This window comes from Peromyscus maniculatus, chromosome 3 (genome assembly GCF_049852395.1).
Source record: "Peromyscus maniculatus bairdii isolate BWxNUB_F1_BW_parent chromosome 3, HU_Pman_BW_mat_3.1, whole genome shotgun sequence".
Classification (NCBI taxonomy): Eukaryota; Metazoa; Chordata; class Mammalia; order Rodentia; family Cricetidae; genus Peromyscus; species Peromyscus maniculatus.
Genome location: NC_134854.1, coordinates 67,360,315 through 67,380,370, shown reverse-complemented (window position 1 = coordinate 67,380,370; position 20,056 = coordinate 67,360,315). Strand labels below are relative to the sequence as shown.

At 48.9% G+C, this 20,056-nt stretch overlaps 3 protein-coding genes across 12 annotated transcripts in view; 1 reads left to right on the top strand and 2 right to left on the bottom strand.

The window, feature by feature from the left end:
• Positions 1 to 3,101: 3,101 nt before the first annotated feature.
• Positions 3,102 to 6,900, bottom strand: Cct8l2 (chaperonin containing TCP1 subunit 8 like 2). Its single transcript, XM_006988373.3, has one exon. It carries the CDS (start codon positions 4,834 to 4,836, stop codon positions 3,145 to 3,147), a length of 1,692 nt encoding a protein of 563 aa, XP_006988435.3. The 5' UTR covers positions 4,837 to 6,900; the 3' UTR covers positions 3,102 to 3,144.
• A 3,275-nt stretch (positions 6,901 to 10,175) lies between these two features.
• Positions 10,176 to 18,622, bottom strand: LOC121828291 (uncharacterized). Its single transcript, XM_076566095.1, has 3 exons — positions 15,858 to 18,622; positions 13,417 to 13,519; positions 10,176 to 13,288 (listed from the first exon to the last, which is right to left on the bottom strand). The coding sequence occupies exon 1, from the start codon at positions 18,620 to 18,622 to the stop codon at positions 17,384 to 17,386; it is 1,239 nt and encodes a 412-aa protein (XP_076422210.1). The 3' UTR covers positions 10,176 to 13,288; positions 13,417 to 13,519; positions 15,858 to 17,383.
• Kmt2c (lysine methyltransferase 2C) overlaps positions 17,502 to 20,056 on the top strand; it is a 237,116-nt gene continuing 234,561 nt past the window's right edge. For 9 of the 10 annotated variants that reach the window (XM_042273251.2, XM_076565989.1, XM_042273250.2 and 6 more), the window contains exon 1: positions 18,392 to 18,804. In XM_042273251.2, coding sequence (XP_042129185.2) covers positions 18,644 to 18,804 — 161 coding nt within the window. In that variant the 5' untranslated portion in view covers positions 18,392 to 18,643. Of the gene's footprint in view, positions 17,574 to 18,391; positions 18,805 to 20,056 lie in introns of those variants that run through there. The other variant, XM_076565985.1, reaches the window with a different exon arrangement.

Genomic DNA, 20,056 nt, shown 5'->3' with positions numbered 1-20,056 from the left:
CGCACACCTTTAATCCCAGCATTTGGGAGGCAGAGGCAGGCAGATCTCTGTGAGTTCGAGGCCAGCCTGGGCTACCAAGTGAGTTCCAGGAAAGGCACAAAGCTACACAGAGAAAACCTGTCTCGAAAAACCAAAAAAAAGAAAACTAATAGCAATAATTTAAAATTGTATTTACCTTTATTTTTGTTTTCAGACAGGGTCTCACCCTGTAGCCCTGGATGGCCTAGAACTTACTATGTAGACCAGGTTGGTTTTAAAACTCACAGAGATCAAGCTGGGTGGTGGTGGCACACGCCTTTAATCCCAGCACCCGGGAGGCAGAGGCAGGTGGATTTCTGTGAGTTCGCCGCCAGCCTGGTCTACAGAGTGAGTTCCAGGACAGGCTCCAAAGCTACACAGAGAAACCCTCTCGAAAAAACAAAAAGTCTCACAGAGATCTGCCTGCCACCATGTATGGCTGAAATATTTAAATTTTAAAAAATGTTTGAGATAGGGTCTCATATAGCACAAGCTAGCCTTAAGCTTGCCGTGTAGTCAAGGATGACCTCAGACACCTTTATCGTCTTCTCATTTCACATGTCCTAAGTTTTTCTTTTTGACATTTGTGTGTGCGTTTGTGTTGGGGAGGGGTCATGTGTACAGGAATGTGTGTGTGTGTGTGCGCGCCTGCACATGTGTGCTCCCACGTGTGCCAGGGCATGCATGTGGAAATCAGAGGGCCACTTTGGATAGTCAGTTCTCTCCTTCCTCTATGTTGATCCCAGGGATGAAATTCATGTTGCTGGGCTTGGCACAAATGCCTTTACCTGATGGGCTGTCTTGCCTGCCCCGGGGCCAACACACAAAGAACCATTTTGAAATAGATTTTTCTCCCTGATCACAGGGATATGCCTCTGATAATGTCCATGATAGAGATGCTTATGATTTGGGCAATACAATGATGGGTAAGGGAATGGGTTTCTTAAAAAAAAAAAAAAAAAAGTCCTCATATTAGTTAGAAAAGGGTGTTGGAGCCCCTGGAGTTTACAGATGATTATGGGTTACGAGTGTTGGGAATTAAACCCAGGTCCTCTACAAGAGCAGCCAGTGTTCTCAAACACTGAGTAATCTCTCTATCGTGATTTCTAATTTTAAATTACATACATTTTATGTCGACTTTGAATATAAGTGTAAGGGCTACGAAATAGGTGCTCAGATAAAACAAAAGAAAGCCACACCCCAGAGCATGGGCAAGGACTTCTCAACAGTCAGTAACTTCAGTTATAGGAGACCCAGTACCCTCTTCTGACCTCTGTGGGCACCAGGCACACATGCAGTGCACATACATGTAGGCAAAACACTCATACACATAAAATAGATTTTAAAAAACATGAAAAGCAAAACAGGTAGCTGGAGAGATGGCTCAGTGATTAAGAGCACTTGCTGCTCTTCCAGAGGATCCAGCACCCACTAAGAAATCTGACACCCTCTTCTTTTCTGGCCTCTGTGGGCACCTGCACACATGTAGCACACACGTGTGCACACACAGAGAGACATATTCACATAATTTTTGTTGTTTTGAGACAGAGTCTCTCTATAGCCTTGGCTACAGAAAAGTAGCCAGGCCAGGCATGGTGGCACACATCTTTAATCCCAGTGTTTAGGAGGCCGAGGCAGGCAGATCTCTGTTGAGTTCAAGGACAGCCTGGTCTACAAAGTGAGTTCCAGGACAGCCAGGGATACACAGAGAAACCCTGTCTTGAAAAGCCAAAAGCCAAACAAACAAATACCTCTTAAATTTGCCTGCTTCTGGGGCTCATTTTCCTGCAATAGTTTTTTAAAACTTTTTTTGTAGTCTCAAAATGATACTGTCATTTTTTTCCCCAGATAATTGGAGAATTACTGGCCACTCTTCTAAGTTGGAACTGGTTCTTTTACAGAGTTTCAGTGATGTCTAGACAGAAATTCACACATGTTAATACCATAGAAGGAATGTTCAGAGTTTCGAAAAGATGACTGTACTTTTTTCTTTCCATCCCCAAAGTTCAGCTACTCTATTTGAAATTATTAGAACTGTATCTTTGCATCTGCTGTTATTGTAGAAACAGGTGTGATGGAGAGAAACAGGAAATAGAAAAGTTAAGACTTGGAATGGAACTGTTACTAAAAAGAATCTCTCTCTCGCCATCCTTCCCTCTCCTCTGAGATAAGGTCTTATTTAGCCGAATCTGTCCTCAAATTTACTGAGTAGCGAAAGGTGATCTTGAACTTGTGCTCTTCTGGTCTCTGACTCCCAAGTGCTAGAATTCCAGGTGTTAGCATGTGGTGCTGGGGATTAGGATTTTGTGCATGTTCAGCAAGCATGCTGCCAACTGAGCTAAGTCCCCATCCCTAGTGTTTTGAGACAGGGTCTTACTTCTGTGGCCCAAACTGACCTCAAATTCACTGTGCATCACCTTGAACTGCTCATCCTTCTGCATCCATCTCCCCAATGCTGGGAGTACAGACCTGCACCATCACACCCATCTTTATGTTGTTTATACCCTGACTTTAAGTGCTGGAAAAATGGCTCAGGGATTAAAAGCACTTGCTGCTCTTCCAGAGGACCCGAGTTCCTTTCTCAGCAACCACATAGACCCTCACAAGTGCCTGTAACTTCAGCTCCAGGGGATCTGACACACTCCTGCACACACATGAAAATACTCATACCCACACATCAGCACTGGCCCTCCCCACACAAAAATAAATCTTTTAAAAGGTTAGAAACTGGCCAGGCAGCAGTAGTGCACACCTTTAACCCAGTACTCGGGAGGCAGAGCCAGGCGGATCTCTGTGAGCTCGAGGCCAGCCTGGTCTACAGGCAGTGGTCTACAGCCTGGTCTACATTAAAAAATAAATAAATAAATAAAAAAGGTTAGAACTGGCTCTAATGGGTATGATGGCACATGCCTTAGTATTTAGGGGCCAACCTGGTCTACAAATCAAATTACAAGGCAGCCAGGTCTGTTACAGAGAGAAACCCTGTCTGGAAAAAGCAAAAACAACAACAACAAACAAACAATTGGCGCTAGAAGCCCCAGACACAAGGGAAAGAAATAAGGAAAAACACCGGTATTTGGGGGTTACTGTTCAATCCGGACAATCTTTACTTTATTTAGCATGTTGCTATACGTACTTTCCAAAAAATTTCTCTTTCAGGGGTGAGGATCCCTTTACCTTCGAGGTAGGTTTTGTAATCTGCTGATAGACAGGCGTCTTCTTGGCCACTATGATCTCATCGACAGTCACCAGCTGCTGCACCAGCTCAGCCACGGCTTGTAGGCCTTGGGCTTTGGGCCTGAGTATGTCCCATACCCCTTCGTGGGCTACATTTATTACCCCGTCTATTCCCACTCCAACGAGGAAGTTCCCAGCCTGGTGAATTCCGCTCATTTCGGCCATCACACATTGGGCAGCCAAGCCTGCATTCTCTGCCAAGGTTTTAGGCAGGGAACTCAGGGCTTGGGCAAACGCTAGGAAGGCCAGACCGTCGGGGCCTGCCAGTCGGCTCCCTTTGTCCACCAGCATTTTGGCTAGAGCCATTTCTGTCGCACCAGCTCCTGGCAGCACTCGGGGATCTTGACACAACTGGGAAAACGCATCGATGCCGCAGTAGACGGCCTGCTCTGCAGCCTGAAGTCCCTGCATGGTAGGCCCCCTCAGGAGCACCGTGAAAAAGGGTGACTTCTCACCTTCCCACTCAAACATCATTGCCACGCCGCCGTCTCCAAACTTCCGCTTGTAAACCTTCTGGCACTTGCCCTGCTCCAGGGGAGGAAGCAGCCGCGTGAGCAGAGGAGTACCCATCGACTCACTCAGGTAGACCATCTCCTTGCGGGACTTGGCTTGAATCACCATGATGCCGCAACTGTCAGCCTGGAGCACCAAATTCTCATTCACTTCCCCCCACACCACGGCCACATTAATGTCCATGGCAGCCAGCTCGGTTATTTGGTTTCCCACTTGTTCATTTTCTTTCCGAAATCTTAGTAGTTCTTCAGAGCTGGAGAGACGGGGTGTGGCCAGGGCGAATGGATTCGTAGGACCAAAGGGGCAAATAAACAGCGCCACCCTAGCATTGGCTAGCACCTCGGTCTTTTGTCCACAGGGCTTCCCAGATATTGCTAAGCCCGTGAGAATTCGGGAGTCACTCAGCGTGCCCCCCTGCAGCATGCACACGCCAATGCGCTCAGGCTTGAAGCTGCCGTTTGGTTCCCTGTTAACCCAGCACGCTTGAGCCACGAGCTTGGTTAAATACTCGGTGTGGGAGAGGGCGTGGGTGTTCATCACCGAGTAGAGGGCCCAGGATGGGTCTTCCAAAGGCCCTAGAGAGCGGATGGCCAGGGAAGGCAGAGCTGTCAGGACTTCTGCTGTGGCCGTGGCCAAGGCCTCCCGGAGCTGGGTTCGAGCTAAGCCAGCCCACAAAAGGTGCTGGGCCTGCTCCAGCAAGGCTTCTGTCAGGAGGACTACAAAGGCTGTGCCATCCCCAGTGTTCTCTGCCTGCGTTTGGGCGGCTTCTCGGACAAACTGGGCAGCTGGGTGCTCCAGTTTCAGAGCCCTGAGGATGACAGCGGCATGACCTGTGCAAACCGTTTGCCCCTTCGCCGTCACCAGGAACTTCTGCCGGCCGTAGGGGCCATAGCACGGCCGGATGATACTGGCTAGGGTCTGAGCTGCCGCTGTGGCTCTCAGTATGCATGAATGTTCCTCTCCTAGAGACTCCGGTTTTTGCTCTAGGCTTGGTGCCAGCCTCTGGGGCAGTTCTAAGGCTGATGGGACTTTGTTTTGCTTGGCCTGGGAAGGTGGGGAGACCGCCATGGGTTAGACTCTAACCATTAAAGGAACTCTAGAAAGGGCAGTAGATACACCCTTGGCCTCTCTGAAGCTGCTCCAGAAGCCAACTGCACATCACCTGCCCCGGGTAGAAGCCAACCGGAAGTGGATCTCCACTTTGCTTCCAAGGATGAGGGACAGAGAGCTCAGTTTTAGAGCCATCTCCAAAGCTGAGTCTGAACAAACCAGGCGCGCGGGAGCCCTCCGACTCTCATGAGCTAAACTGCCCCTCTGATGAAGTCACAAAGCAGCAAATGGAACCAGAGACAAAGAATGAAGTCACAGAGGGACGGTGAGCAGGAGTGAGGAGACCCCGAGAGAGGGACAGAGCCGAACAATGCAAATCCCTCTAGTGTCGAAAGCCCTGATGAAGCCTCAACGGCTCTCTTTGCTCGTTTGGAGAGGGAACTGAGCCTGGGGGTGTCCTACATAGCACCCAAAACCAAAACCGGAAGTACTAATACAAGGTGACACAGCTGCCCACGCGGTGTCCCTGGACCCCCAGCATCGGGAGGCTGAGGCAGGATGGCCACAAATTCCATGCCAGCCTAGGCTATAAGTGAGAAGGTCTCCAAAAGCAAATGGACTAAAAACAAAGACCAGCGACAAAAGACCCAAATACAAACCTAACCTGACAGAGCCTCGTTATAGTACCCAGAAGGCAGGGCCGAGAGGATTGTCACCGGTTTGAGGACAGCCTGGAAACTACACAGGGAGGGCTGGGCTAGTCAAGGCTAGCTTGTGAGAGCCTGTCTCAACAAACAAGACAAAAACCTGGCAGAATGGAGTGTGGTGGTACACACCTATACACCCTGTGCTTGGGAGGGGAATGCAGGAGGATTACTTAGATTGGAGGCCAACTGGGGCTACACAGCAAGACCCTGTTTTACAAAACAAAATTCAGACTACATCATACACCGCTTTACAGAAGACCCTGAATTGACCCCAGCACTCACATTGAGCACCTCACAACTACCTATATCTCAAGCTCCAGGGACCCTAACTCCTCTGGCATCTGCCAGCATCTGTGTTAGTTTGCATATACCCATACCCAGATTCTCAGAATATTAAAAAAAATTTTTTTTTAAAGCTGGGCATGGTGGTCCACACCTTTAATTCTAGCATTTGAGAGGCAAAGACAAGCAGATCGCTACATTTTTGAAGCCAGCCTGGTCTACATAGTGAGTTCCAGGCAAGCTAAGACTATATAGTGAGACTCTGACTCAAAAAACAAAGCAAAGCAAAACAAAATTTAGAAAACCAGCCATGGTACTTCACTCTACAAGTTCAAAGCTAGCCTGGTCTATATAATAAATTCCAGGCTAGCCAGACACCCTGTCTCAAAACAGCAAAACAACAACAACAAAAAGCTCCTGGCCTCAAAGAATTGAAGCCTCCCTCTGTCCTCCCCTGTCCTTTATCCTTGTTGGATTTGTCGGAGTATTGATGTTTATAATATAGTCTAACAAGTACCTCTTGAGTGCCTACTGTGACCAGTGCCAGCTGAAACAGACAGGCAGGACTTGGAAACTCGAAGAGGAAACAAACTTGTAGGGAATGAACCCAGCCTTTGACAGGTGTAAGGGGGAGTGCCTGGTGTGAAGACAAAGGTGTCAGTTGGAGGAAAGTCACAACGATGCCATCCATTTTTCACGATTACTGGCAGTTGTCCCTGAGAGAGACAGAGCCTGGAACCTACAGCAGCACGGATCGTGATCGAATGGTGGCATGGAGCCCTGGGGGGATGGTGGACATAGTCTTAATGCTGTCACCCAAGGGCCGCTGCAAGGGAAGGGGAAGCTAGCAGAGTGGACGGAAATTCAGTGAGCAGATCATCGTATGGGAAGGAAAACAAGCGGAATTATTCTTATAAAACTAAAATCATTCTAAAAGAGCCCAGGGGCCTGGAGAGGGGCCTCTCAGAACCCACATCTGGTGGCTAACAACTGCCTGACACTCCAGTTCCAAAGGATCCAGTAATCCTTTGGTCTCCGGGCACCTGCAGACGACATGTGCACACATCTCCACATGGACTCACACAAATACACAGAATTAAAAAATAAATAAGTAAAATGGAAAGAAACCAGGTTTGGCGCCTCATACTTGTAATCCCAGCAACTCAGAAAGGTGAGGCAAGAGGATTGCAAGTTCAGGGCCAGCGTGGGCTATCTTTTTATTTTTATTTTTTTGAACTATTTATTTATTTAGAGACAGGGTCTCATTAGCTATCATGGCTAGACTGGGACAGTTTGGCCATAGAGTTGTGCCTGCCTCTCCAGAGTGCTGGGCTGTATTTCAATACCTGTCTTAACCAAAACAACCAAAGAATTGACACACAGAGAAAGAAAACAGAAGTGCCCAGTGCATAGGAAGTCAAGGTCATTTACAATCCCCACTCAGATGTTACCATGGTTTTCCCCCTTTGTGACAGGTTTTTTATGTTGTTGGGCTTTTATTGTTGTTTTTTGAGACAGGGTCTTTTTACACAGTTCTGGCTGTCCTGGAACTCACTCTGTAGAGGAGGCTGGCCGCGAACTCACAGAGATCCACCTGGTTCTTCCTCCCAAGTGCTGGGAATAAAGGCATTCGCCACCACCGCCGGACTGTTTTGTTTTTTGTTTTTGAGACAGGGTTTCTCTGTGTAGCCTTAGCTGCCTTCAAACTCGATCTGTAGACCAGCCTGGCCTTGAACTCTCAGAGATCCTCCTGCTTCTGCCTCCTGAGTGCTGGAACTCACAGAGATCCAGATGGATCTGTGCCTCTCTAGTGAGAGGGTTAAGGGGGTGTGCCACCACGGCCTGACCTCTATGTCTCATCTAGTGGCTGGCTCTGTCCTCTGGTCCTCAGGCAAGTTTATTAGAGTGCACAATATATCAGTACACCATTCTGGTCTGTATATCGAGTTCCAGGCCAGCCAGAGACACACATTTTCTTGGGCAAAAATGGGCTGAGAGAGGACAAAGACGGAGGAGCCTTGCTCTACACCCGTCCAAAAGGGAATGGGACCATCGTCATGGAGACAAGAGAGGTGACGGATGAACATTGTTTTAAGTAGCAGTGGAAGTAAAGCGAATTGATGGGGGGGGGGAGGGCCACAAGATGACAAGGGGAAGCCTCCCCTCACCCCTCCAAACAGTTTGGCACACTGGAGCTAAAAGCCATAGACCAAGGGGAGAGGAGCACAAAGCTGGCTTGAACAGCTGGAAGGCAGAGGGGCTGCTTAGGACATCATGTACCAGGCTAAAGAATCCAGACACTGCCGGGCGGTGGTGGCGCACGCCTTTAATCCCAGCACTCGGGAGGCAGAGCCAGGCGGATCTCTGTGAGTTCGAGGCCAGCCTGGGCTACCAAGTGAGGTCCAGGAAAGGCGCAAAGCTACACAGAGAAACCCTGTCTCGAAAAATCAAAAAAAAAAAAAAAAAAAAAAAAAAAAGAATCCAGACACTAATCTAGGGGGCTGGGAGATTTGCTTGTTTTTTGTTTTTTTTTTCCCAGAGGTGAGGACCGAACCCAGGGAGGACCGAACCCAGGGCCTTGTGCTTACTAGGCAAGCGCTCTACCACTGAGCTAAATCCCCGGCCCCCCGAGATTTGCTTTTGTCTGCAGAGAATTTAGTTGTTGTTTTCTTAAGATTTATTTTTGTTATTTCAAATTGTGTGTTAGCTGGGCAGCAGTGGTGTCCACCTTTAATTCCAGCACTGGGGAGGCAGAGGCAGATGGATCTCTGAGTTCAAGGCCCGCCTGGTCTACAGAGCAAGTTCCAGGATGGCCAAGAATACACAGAGAAACCCTGTCTCAAAAACAAAACCAAACAAACAAAAAGAAAGAAAGAAAGAAAGAAAGAAAGAAAGAAAGAAAGAAAGAAAGAAAGAAAGAAAGAAAGAAGAGAAAAGAAAGAAAGAAAAGAAAAAAAAGAAAAAAAAAACCAAGCAAATCATGTTAAGGTGTGAGTGTTTGCATGCAGGTATGTGCCTGTGAGTACAAGTGAGACCCAGGGAGACCAGAGGTGTCAGTGCCCTGGAGCTGGAGTTACAGAAGGTTGTGGTTTGCCTGACATAGGTCCGGAGACTCAGGTCCTTTGCTAGAACAGCAAGTGCCTTTCAACATTTAGCCATCTCTCCAGCCCCTATTATGTATCATCTGGATCTCTGTGAATTCAAAGCCACCCTGGACTACATGGGACTGATTCAGTCTAGGAGAGAAACAGAGCCAGGTAGTGGTGGCACGCACCTTGAATTCCAATACTCGAGATCTCATGCCTTTGCTACCATTACTAGGGAAGCAGACACGCCTTTAATCCCAGAACTAAGAAGGAAGTGATATGGCTGGGCGGAGAAAGGTATATAAAGCATGAGGAGACAGGAACTAGAACCTTTCAGCTGAGAGCTTTTCGGCTGAGAGGCTCTTCGGGCTGAAACCCATTTTGGGCTGGACCCCTTTCCGCTGAGGACTCAGATTAATCAGAGGATTCATGGAGTTGGCGAGGTGAGACTTGGCAGTGGCTTGTCCCTTTGTCTCTCTGATCTTTCAGCATGTACCCCAATATCTGGCTCTGTTTTTTAATTAAAAGACCTATTTGAATTTGTGTTCCCATGTGGCCCAGGGTGGTGATGATGCAGGCTTGTGGGCTAAGAATTTAGGAGGTAGAGGTAGGAAGATCAAGAGGTTAAGGCATGGTAAGTTCAGGGAAACCTGGGATATGTGAGTCCCTGTTTCAAAAACATAACAACAAAGACGCCCCTGAATGAAGTTTGTGTATTATTAGTCTGTTGGCTCAGTACATTTTCAAACTATATACATTGTATACAAAGATATGTAAAGGGTCAGTGCAGGGTCTGAACCCAGGACTTTGATATCTTCAGCCCTCCCTACAGTATGTTTTTTGATTTGGTAAGAAGGGTGCTTCTTGGTGGTTACACTGGGCTGAATGGTGTGTCCTGTGGATGTGACCCCTCTTTTTTTTTTTTTTTTTGGAAATAAAATGCTTTACATATGCTATTCACTAAGATGAAGACATATGAGATAGCTGAGAGTCTTTAGTCCAACAAGCGTGGTTCCCTGTGACAAAAGACACAGATTCAGGGAAAAGAGAAGATGAAGACAGATGCCCAGGGAAGGCTGTGTGATGATGGAGGCAGAGATTGGAGGAAGGGTGGAGGTTTTTTATTCTTTTCTTTTCTTTTTTGGAGGTTTTTCTTCAGCATCTGCTAGAAGGAACCAGCTTTGTCAACATTTACCATTGGCCTCTGGCCTCCAGAATGATGAGGAAGATATATTAGTATTAGCAGTGTCTTTTTTTTCCCTTTTTTTCAAGAACAACAAGATTTTATTTATTTATTTATTTATTTTCCCAGACAGGGTTTCTCTGTATAGCTTTGCGCCTTTCCTGGAACTCACTTGGTAGCCCAGGCTGGCCTCGAACTCACAGAGATCCGCCTGCCTCTGCCTCCCGAGTGCTGGGATTAAAGGCGTGCGCCACCACCGCCCAACGAGTATTAGCAGTGTCTTAAGCTGCCGGATTGTGGGACTTGGTCGTGGCATCTGAGGTAGCTAACACAGCAGTCTTCTGAGTTTGAGAAGAAGACACACTTAAGAACTAACATGGGAGAGGGAGAGGGGAGAGGAAAGAATGAGACCTTTTCTAGAACAGTCACAGCCATCCTCTGTTCTTGGAGAACTTCTACAGCAGGGCACTTGCAGGCATGTGTCCAGGTTACCTTCTGGTCATAGTTGTCTGCTGGGATGTCTTCTACCCCTCCAGCAAATCTCATAGACACCTTGAAAGTATGGTTTTATATACAATGGATGTAAATTTTTGTTGTTTCTTGTTTTAAGACAGGATTTGTCTGTGTAGCTCTGGGTGTCCTAGAACTCACTCTGTAGACCTATCTGACCTTGAACTCACAGAAATCCATCTGCCTCTGCCTCCTGGGTGTTGGGATTAAAGGTGTGTGCTCCCACTGCCTGGTTTAAAGCAAGCTTTTTTATTCCAATATAGGCCACATCCACCTAAGGTGGAGTTCAAGAGGTCAGCAAAGAGGAAGACAGGTTTTTTTTGTTTTGTTTTGTCTCCCCCCCCCCCACACACAGGGTTTCTCTGTGTAGCTTTTGGTGCCTGTCCTGGAACTTGCTCTGTAGACCAGGCTGGCCTGGAACTCATAGATATCAGCCTGCCTCTGACTCAGGAGTGTTGGGATTAAAGGCATGTGCCACCACCACCTGGCTGGAAGACAGGGTTTTTATAGCTCAAGGGTAGAGACTTTCTAAATGAGAGATTTGGCTGGCAAAATAGGCTGGGCAGAACATAAGCATAACGAGTTAGGAATAATGACCTCTTAAAACTAAGACATGACTGCAAGGTGGTTCTAACAAGGTAGTCATAATAACCTTTTGAAACAAAGGTAGAGCTGCAAGATGGTTCTAACAACTTTTTGAAACAAAGACATGGTTGCTGTTTCCTGGAACAGTCAGTACAGAACCATTTGTAATTAAGGTTACAGGTTGGGGCATGGTCCAATCCTTGAGAAATAGAGATTTAATCATAAATGGAATGAGCATAGTTTGTATTTACTATAAGATGGCTTTTAAGCCTAAAATGGAGGTAGGCTGGTTCATCATGTGGTGATACACAACTTTAATTCCAGCTATGGGAGGCAAAAGCAGGCAGATTTCTGAGTTCTAGGCCAGCCTAGTCTACATAGCAAGTTCTAGGACAAACCCAGCTGCATGATGAGACAGATGTCTCTCTCTCACACACAAAAAGATAAATTTGTGACTGCTTGTATGTCTGTGCACCACATGTGTGGTTAGTGCCCTCAGAGGCCAAAAGAGGCATCCGATCTCGTAGATCTAGACGAGCTAGTTATAAACAATTGAGAGCTGCCATATGGATGCTGGATCAAACCCCATTGTTCTGGAAGAACAGCCAGTGCTCTTAACCACTGAGCCATATCTCCAGCCTATCCCATTTTGAAGATGATTGTTCTATTTATTTTCTTGCTTCTTCCTTTAAGTTTCCCAACACAGAGATATGGTATACCTTACTGACACATCTTATACAAAGTAATACATATAATGTATTTTTTCCCCAGTGATAAGAATGAACCTACAGCCTTGGTACATGTTACATAAGGGTTCCACCATTGAGCTACACCCCCAGCAAAGTGCAACTTTAACAATAAAAATAGGCCGGGAGGTGGTGGTGGATGCCTTTAATCCCAGCACTGGAAGCAGAGGCAGGCAGATTTCTGTGAGTTTGAGGCCAGCCTGGTCTACAGAGCGAATTCCAGAACAGCCAGGGATGTTACACAGAGAAACCTTGTCTTGAAAAACAAACAAACAAACAAACACCCAAAACGTAAAACTAAGCAAACAAAAAAAAAAAACCCAGTAAAAATACCAATCCCCAAAGAAATACTGTTTAAAATTTCAAACTGAGCTGGAGATGCAGCTCAGTGGTGGGCAGTTTCCTAACATGCACAAAGTCCTTCATTTGGTCCTCAGCACTGACTGAAAAGAAAACAAGCCCTAGATAAACAACCCCAAAGAACTTAAGACTCAGCTTTCATAAAGGAGGACAACAGTCACAGTGGACCTGGAGAGAGCCCTTTGGATGTTTTCATAGCTGCTAATAGCAAAGCAAAGATTGCACTCTTAAGAAAGACACTCAGTGGCATCTATAGGTCATCAATTGGAAAGGACGGATCTGGACTATAAATTTGTATGGAGTCACTGTTCTTCTAGACGCTTGGAGAATCATTCTTGCTTATTGTTTCCTGAGATGTTTTTTCTGTGTTGCCAGTAATGTACTTTCCCCGGTACTCCAACACATAAAATATATATGTACATACTTACTTATGTATGATTAAGAGAGTACTAGCTGTACCCTGAAAGAGTGCAGTAGTGTAGAAAAATGTGGTATAGAAATGAAAAGACCTTTGTAATGCAGTTCTTTAGAGGTAGTTGCTATAGTTATTTCATACTTGTTATATCTTTTAAATGGTGCATATTTTACATTCTTTTTTTTTTTGAGTCTTATTATGTAACCGCAACTGGCCTTAGATTCACAGAGATCTTCCCGTCTCTGCCTTGTGAGTGTGCTGGGATTAGAGGCATGCATCATCGTATCTGGCCTAATTATTCAGAAAAGTTATATGGGTGCCACTACACCCAGCTTCCTTCTTGTCTTTATGATGGTCCACGTTGAGAAAATAGCTTCTTTCTGCATTTTTGCCATTCTGGTCACAGAGAGGTATAATTTGCATGACTGATACGAAAAACCTTTATTGTACTGAGTAAATTCCTCAAATACTTCAGAGTCAGTCACTTTTTGTCACAATAAAAAGATATTTGGAAACAATTTCAGGGAGGTGGCTTTATTTAGGTTCTCAGTTTTGGAAGTGTCAGTTCATGGCTGGCTGGCTTCCTTGTTGTAGGCCTGTCATGAGGAAGAACATTATAGGACAGGTCGAACAAAGAGAGGAGGAGAGGGTCAAAACAGATTTACAAGGGCGCCCCCAGTGATTTACTTAATCCAGCCAACACCCCCATACTAAGTTTCATCACCTCCAAAAATGCCATCCAAGTATGAATCCACCAAAGCACCGGTCCGGTCACTTTACCAAAGCCCTTTCCTCTGAACATTGTGTCGGGAGCAAGTCTTCAATGCCTGAGTTTTGGGGAGACATCTCATTCAAACCATAGCACCTTTATCAGAATCCTGGGTTATATTTGATTTGTTTGCTCATGGCAACTTTATGCTAATGAATCCGCTATTAGTCTTAAGACAAACCCTGATAATGTGCATGGTGGGAGGATCTCTGTGAGTTTGAGCTAGGCCTAGTCTACATAGGAAATACAGGTCATTAGGGGCTACATACTGAGACACTGTCTTAAAAACAAACAACCCCCCCAAACAAACAAAAATGAAAAAACCAGACCCTGACTAACCGTATGCTTATACTAGCTGCGGAATAAAGATGAAGTCAGCATTCACCTTCATCATCTTTGACCCTTCCTCCTTTTGGAAGCATTGCTGCTCAGATCTCGAGTTCTGTTCTACATACTCTACATAGTCTGCTCCAGGTCTGTTCTGCTTCCTTGTAACTCTCCAGTAGTAGTAACTAGTAATATACATAATTCTGCCAAGGAATCAGGAACTCAAGACCAGCTCAGAAACATGGGGTTCTACCTGGGCTATATGGCAAGGCTGTGTCTCAAAACAAAACAGAAAACTATGACGTTCTATAGCTTTGTACATGTGATACTCACAGAAGAGAAGCGATGAGTATTCTAGTCTCAGTACAGGGGACTAATATTTGGAAAAAAACCAAGTTTTGTCTTTTTCCCCAAAATAATATTTGTTGCAACACATGTAAAAATAGAAACCACACACCAGAACAACATAGGAAATTTCATGTTTCCAACAATAGAAACTATGTTCAATTGTGCAAAGCATCCATGTTTTGGGCGGTGATGCTTTTGCCATTTTTAATGACACAATTGAGAAATGTATATTCAAGGACGGTAACTATAAACAAAGTTATAATTCTGAATCTTGTATTTTTAAATTGATTTAATAAAAAATGTGTATGTGTGGTGTTTTGTGTGCATATATGTCTGTGTATCATGTGTGTACCTGCTGTCCATGGAGGCCAGAAGAGCCTGACAGATCCCTTGAAACTTAAGTTACAGACAGTTGTGAGCCGTCATGTGGGTGCTGGATTGAACGTGGGTCCTCTGGAAGAGTAGCAAATGCTTTTAAGCCTTGAGTCAACTATCCAGCCCCCCTCTTATCTTTTTAAGATTTGTATGTGTATGTGAGTAAGTGCCAGAGGCCAAAAGTATTGGATTCCTTCAGAACTGGAGTTATAGGCAGTTGTGAACTGTCTTATCTGAGTGCTGGGCATGGGACTGAAATCTACGAAAGCAGCACAGGATCTTAACTGCTAAGCCATCTTTTCAGCCTCTGTGTTATTATTTTGAGATAAGGTTTAATGTAGCCTAGGCTAGCTTGCTATCTACTACATAACTAGAGATGCCCTTGAACTACTGATTCTCCTGCTTCCTCCTAAGGACTGGGTTATAGGTTTATACCATCAAGCCTATTTATTTTTGAGCTTGATTTTACAATTTGTTTTTTAATTTTAAGTCCTATTATCAACTTGCTCTTTTGCTTTAATTTGTGAATTATCTTACTCCTAGTTCAAATTTCTATCATCATGATTGTTATTATTTTTTTTGGGGGGACAAAGTTTCTCTGTAACTTTATATACCTCAAACTCACAGAGATCCACCTGCCTCGGCCTCCCAGTGCTGAAACTAAAAGCATGTGCCACCACTGCCAGGCTTTTCTCCTCTCTCTCTCTCTCTCTCTCTCTCTCTCTCTCTCTCTCTCTCTCTCTCTCTCTCTCTCTCTCTCTCCAGGGTTTCTTTGTGTAGCTTTGGCTTTGATGCCTGTCCTGGATCTCACTCTGTAGACCAGGTTGGACTCAAACTCACAGAGATCCACCTGGCTCTGCCTCCCGAGTGCTGGGATTAAAGGCGTGCACCACCACCGCCCGGCTCTTGTTTTTTTTTTTTTTCCGAGACAGGGTTTCTGTGTAGCTTTGCGCCTTTCGTGGAACTCGCTTTGGAGACCAGGCTGGCCTCGAACTCACAGAGATCCGCCTGGTTCTGCCTCCCGAGTGCTGGGATTAAAGGCGTGCGCCAACACCGCCCGGCTTATTTATTTATTTATTTATTTATTTATTTATTTTTTTAAGACAAGGTCTCACTATGTAGCCTTGGCTGTCTTACTTAGAACAAGCTAGCCTTGAACTCATAGATCCACCTGCCTCTGCCTTCCTAGTGCTGAGATTACAGGTGTGGGCTACCAACCCGGCTCCATACCTGTTCTTCTATTTTAACAATAACAACAACAATGTAACAATTTAATTTTTTTAGATGAATACTATTTTTTTTTTCTCAAGATGGGGTTTCTCTGTGTTAACAGTCCTGGAACTCACGCTGTAGCCCAGGCTGGCCTCACAGAGATCTGCTTGCCTCTGCCTCTGGAGCGTTGGGATTAAAGGCGTGTGCCACCACCGCCCGACAAGAGCACGTATTCTGGCAGAGGACTGGAGTTGATTTCTGCTACTCACAGGGCAGTTCTCAAGTGCCTGTAACTCCAGTTGTAGGGGATTGGATACGCTCTGGTCTCTGCAGGTATCTGAACAGACATAGTACACATAAACTTATACATACATACACATAAATAAATAAATCTTTAAAAAAAGATTCAGGTCTAGGGCTATAACTTATCGGCAGAGTGCTTGATTAGTATGTGGAAAGCCCTGGGTTCAACAATATTTTACCACAACAATAAATAAATTAAAAAAGCCAATTGTCTAGGAACCTCAATTGCCAAAAAGCACTTATTTAAAGCGAAATGTGTAGAAGGAAATGAAAAGAGGCGTCTTTGATATTTTTATTTAATAATTAAAAGTCACAGTGCATTGTATTTCTCTTTTAATTTGTGGCTTACCTTTATCACGACAGCCTTTTTCGCTTCTCCAAGCTTCCCTTGACTGTACACATAAAAAAGCTGAGAAGGCCCGCAGAGATTAAACCCTGAAGGAATTCGAATGACTTAACGACTCAATTTCTTATTTCAGCCATTACAAACAACAACAACAACAACAGCAAAAACAAAAAACTGTGCTCTCAGCTGAAATATATTCTGGACCACTAAAGTTTGATTCAGAAGGGAAGCCCAGTTCAATGTTAATAACCTGGCTACTAGGCAGCAGGAAACCATTGAAACTGTTGTTGAGGATGGAAAGAAGTGATTGCCAAGAGCGCTGGGATGCCGGGCTCCGTGCAGGGCTCAGCCAGGGACAGGCTACCCTCAGCCTTCTACAATGCTCCACAGATCTGTTTTCCCTTCCTACTATTCCCACTCCCACACGCCAACCCACAGCAGGGAGGAAGCGCGGAGCAGTCCCGCGTCCTCGAGATTTCCACACCCGGCACGGTTTAGGCGAATTCTGGCCCCATTTTTTTAAGGTATCATTTGTGCTTTTGATGGGAGGCAGCTTAGCAGTATTTCCATTTCTTTTTTTTTTAAATCTCTTTAGCACAGACATCGTACACGCTGATGAATTTCTGTCCGTGTGGACACCTTTTATTTCCTCTCAACCTGCTCGCTTGGCTTTTTGTCAAGCAGCCTCCCGGGCTCACACAGTGTTTAAAACATGACGTCGAACTACAGCTGGAGTTGCGATCGCAACGTCGTCCTGCCATGGCCGCGCCGCGGCGGGGAAGCCGACGTGGGACTCCGCGAGGGCCCGGGGGCGGCCCACGCCCGCGGGGGGAGCCGCGGAGGCACGTGCGCGCCCCGCACGCGGGTGCACGCTCCGGAGTGTTTACACCACTCCCCACCCGGGGCAGGCCCGACCCGGATCCCGGATTCCCCTGTCCGCAGCTTAGCGCCCGCCCGAGCCCGAGTTGCAGCCACCGCCGCGTCAGAGCGGGCGGGGGAGGGGCGGTGAGGTCAGCGGCCGCGGCCAGGCGGCGGCGCATGCGCGGGGCCAGCCCCGTGAGTGGCAGCGGCGCGCGGGGGGCGGGGGCGGGGGCGGGAGGCGCCTGTGTGTGGGCGAGCCGGCGGCGAGTTTGAGAGGTCTGTGGTGCGGGTCGCCCCGAGGGACCCGGGTGCGGGCCTTTGCGCGACGGCCCCGGCCGTGGTGCGTGGTGTTGTTTGTGCGGGTGAACGCACAGCCGCAAAACTTCCTCCTCTGGTGCCGTGTTCCCCCCCCACCCCCCCCCACCGCCGCCGCGAGAGAAAAGCGAGCGAGCGTTCGCCAGTGAGAGGGAGAGAACCCAGCGTGAGGGAGCCAGGCTTGATGGAGCCGCAAGCTAGCGTGAGGGAGAGATCCCGAGCGGGCGAGCCCCGAGCGTGAGGGAGCGGTTCGCCAGCGAGCGAGCGCAGGGAACGGCGAGAGCTGGCCGTGTGGAGGCAGCGATCGCCCGCGCGCGAGCGAGCGAGCGAGCGAGCGAGCTCCCCGAGCGTGAGGGAACCTAGCCCTGGCAGGGAGCGCCGCCGTGAGCGAGCCGAGCCGTGTGTGTGAGGAGGGAGCGACCGCCGGCGCGCGACTGAGGGGGTGCCCGGCGCTCGCGCCACCCCGGAACCCACCACAACAACTGGAGCAGCTGTCAAAACTTCGCCGCGGCGTGGGCCCTGACGGGGCTGACGGCGCGGGGGAGGGGTGGCCGTCGCCGCCCCGCCGCCGTCCGCCCCCCCCCCCCCCACCTCCGCGGTCCTTTCTCCTCCCGCCGCGGGCGGCCTGGGGGAGGGGCCGGGCGGAGACCCCTGCGGCCGCCCCGGGCCCCCCGCGCCCCTCGCGCGTCGCGCCCCGCCCCGCCCCGCTCGGCGCCGCCCTCCGGCCCGGCCCCGCGGTCCTCCCCCCCCCCCCCATCCCTGGCCGCGGCGCCCCGCCCCGCGCGGCCCGGCCCCGCCCGCCCCGCCCGCCCTGCCCGCCGCCCCCCGCCGGCCCCTGCGCGCCGAGTGCGCGCGCCCGCGCCGATGTGTGTGAGTGCGTGTCCTGCTAGCTCCATGTTGCCGCCTCTCCCGGTACCTGCTGCTGCTGCTGCTGCTGCTGCTGCTGCTGCTGCTCCCGGGGCTGCGGGAAATGCGAGAGGCTGAGCCGGGGAGGAGCAACTCGAGCAGCAGCAGCGGCGGCGGCGGCGGCCGCTGCGGCGGGAGGAGCCCCCCAGGAGGAGGACCGGGATCCATGTGTCTTTCCTGGTGACTAGGATGTCGTCGGAGGAGGACCGGAGCGCGGAGCAGCAGCAGCCGCCGCCAGCACCCCCCGAGGAGCCCGGAGCCCCGGCCCCGAGCCCCGCAGCCGCAGACAAAAGACCTCGGGGCCGGCCTCGCAAAGATGGCGCTTCCCCTTTCCAGAGAGCCAGAAAGAAGTAAGTTGAGCGCGAGGGAGCCAGGCGGGCGGCCAGCGGCGGCGCGGCCCGGAGCTGTCAGGGCCCCCGGCCCGGTGGGGGCGGGGCGGCCCAGGCACGGCCCGGTTCGGCGGCGCCCGCGCAGGTCCCGCCGGCCGCGCCGCGCACTTTACTTTGGAGTTCGGCCTCGCTTCTGGGAGAACCGCCCGGCGGCTTCCCCAGGGCCTAGCCCGGCGTCCGCACACGCCCCGCCGAGCACGCCCAGCTCGCTGCCCGGCCCGGCCGCTTGGAGCCACAAAGCTGTGGGCGCCAGGGACCGAGCTGTCAAACGCCGCCGCGGCCGGGTGGTCCCGGTGCGGCGGCCGGCGCTCTTTGTCAGCTCGCGGCTCCTTTAACTTTTCTTGCTCCCAGACCGGTGCTTTTGCCCCTTAATGATACATTAGGAAGCCATTCGAGCCTGTCCTCCCCATCCCCCAACCCCCCCGAACCGCACCGCCCGGCTCCGCAGCCGGCGCTTGGGATCGCACGGGCCCAGGTGTGAGCAAGCCGGAGTTTCGGGGACGCGGCCGGGCTCCGCGGCGCTGGCGCTGACGGCCCGGAGCACTTTGTGTCGGGGAGAAGACAGCTTTCATCGTCGCTCGCCTAGTAACTTTGGGCAGGGAATGGCTTTCGATTGTTTTGGAGCGTACGTGAGGACTGTGCTCGGTGGATGAACTGGTTGTCTTGACCAAGTGGTTATTTGGCAACTTTTGCCTGAAAAATTAGGGAACCCGTTTTAGTGCCAGTGAGTTAGTTGCCCAGCTATTGTGGCTCTTCTGGGTGCTGCGGAAGATCGGTGACCGTCTTTCAAAGTTGCAGAATGGCGTGTGTTGCTTACTCATTTCATTGTATGATATTCTCATTGAACTGGTGGTGGTGGAAGGGTGCGCTGGGACTGGAAGGGAGAAGCCAGCACATTTACGGATAGGCTTATTTCTTGGCTTTACGTGCATCCATTTGTTGTGCAGGAAAAATAGTAGTATTAACTGAGGCATAGCCGCCTGGGCTTCGGGAACCCATTAAGGTCTTGACCCAATGTACCTTTTTTGAGGTTTGCTATCCTTCCACTACGAAATGTTCCAGGGCCTTCAGTCGCCTCCATATTTTATTGCCTGCTAGTTCCTACCTAGCTGTGAGAAATCTTGAGAGCAACACTGTTTAGAGGATGGATACATTATTACATTAGGTTCTTTGTGATACAAAGTTAAGAGTTTGTCTGCTACATTGTATGTGG

What these genes read in the sequence shown, in the direction of transcription:
- Cct8l2 (XM_006988373.3), bottom strand. Translation starts at nt 4,836, where the DNA reads ATGGCGGTCTCCCCACCTTCCCAGGCCAAGCAAAACAAAGTCCCATCA.
- LOC121828291 (XM_076566095.1), bottom strand. Translation starts at nt 18,622, where the DNA reads ATGGATCCCGGTCCTCCTCCTGGGGGGCTCCTCCCGCCGCAGCGGCCG.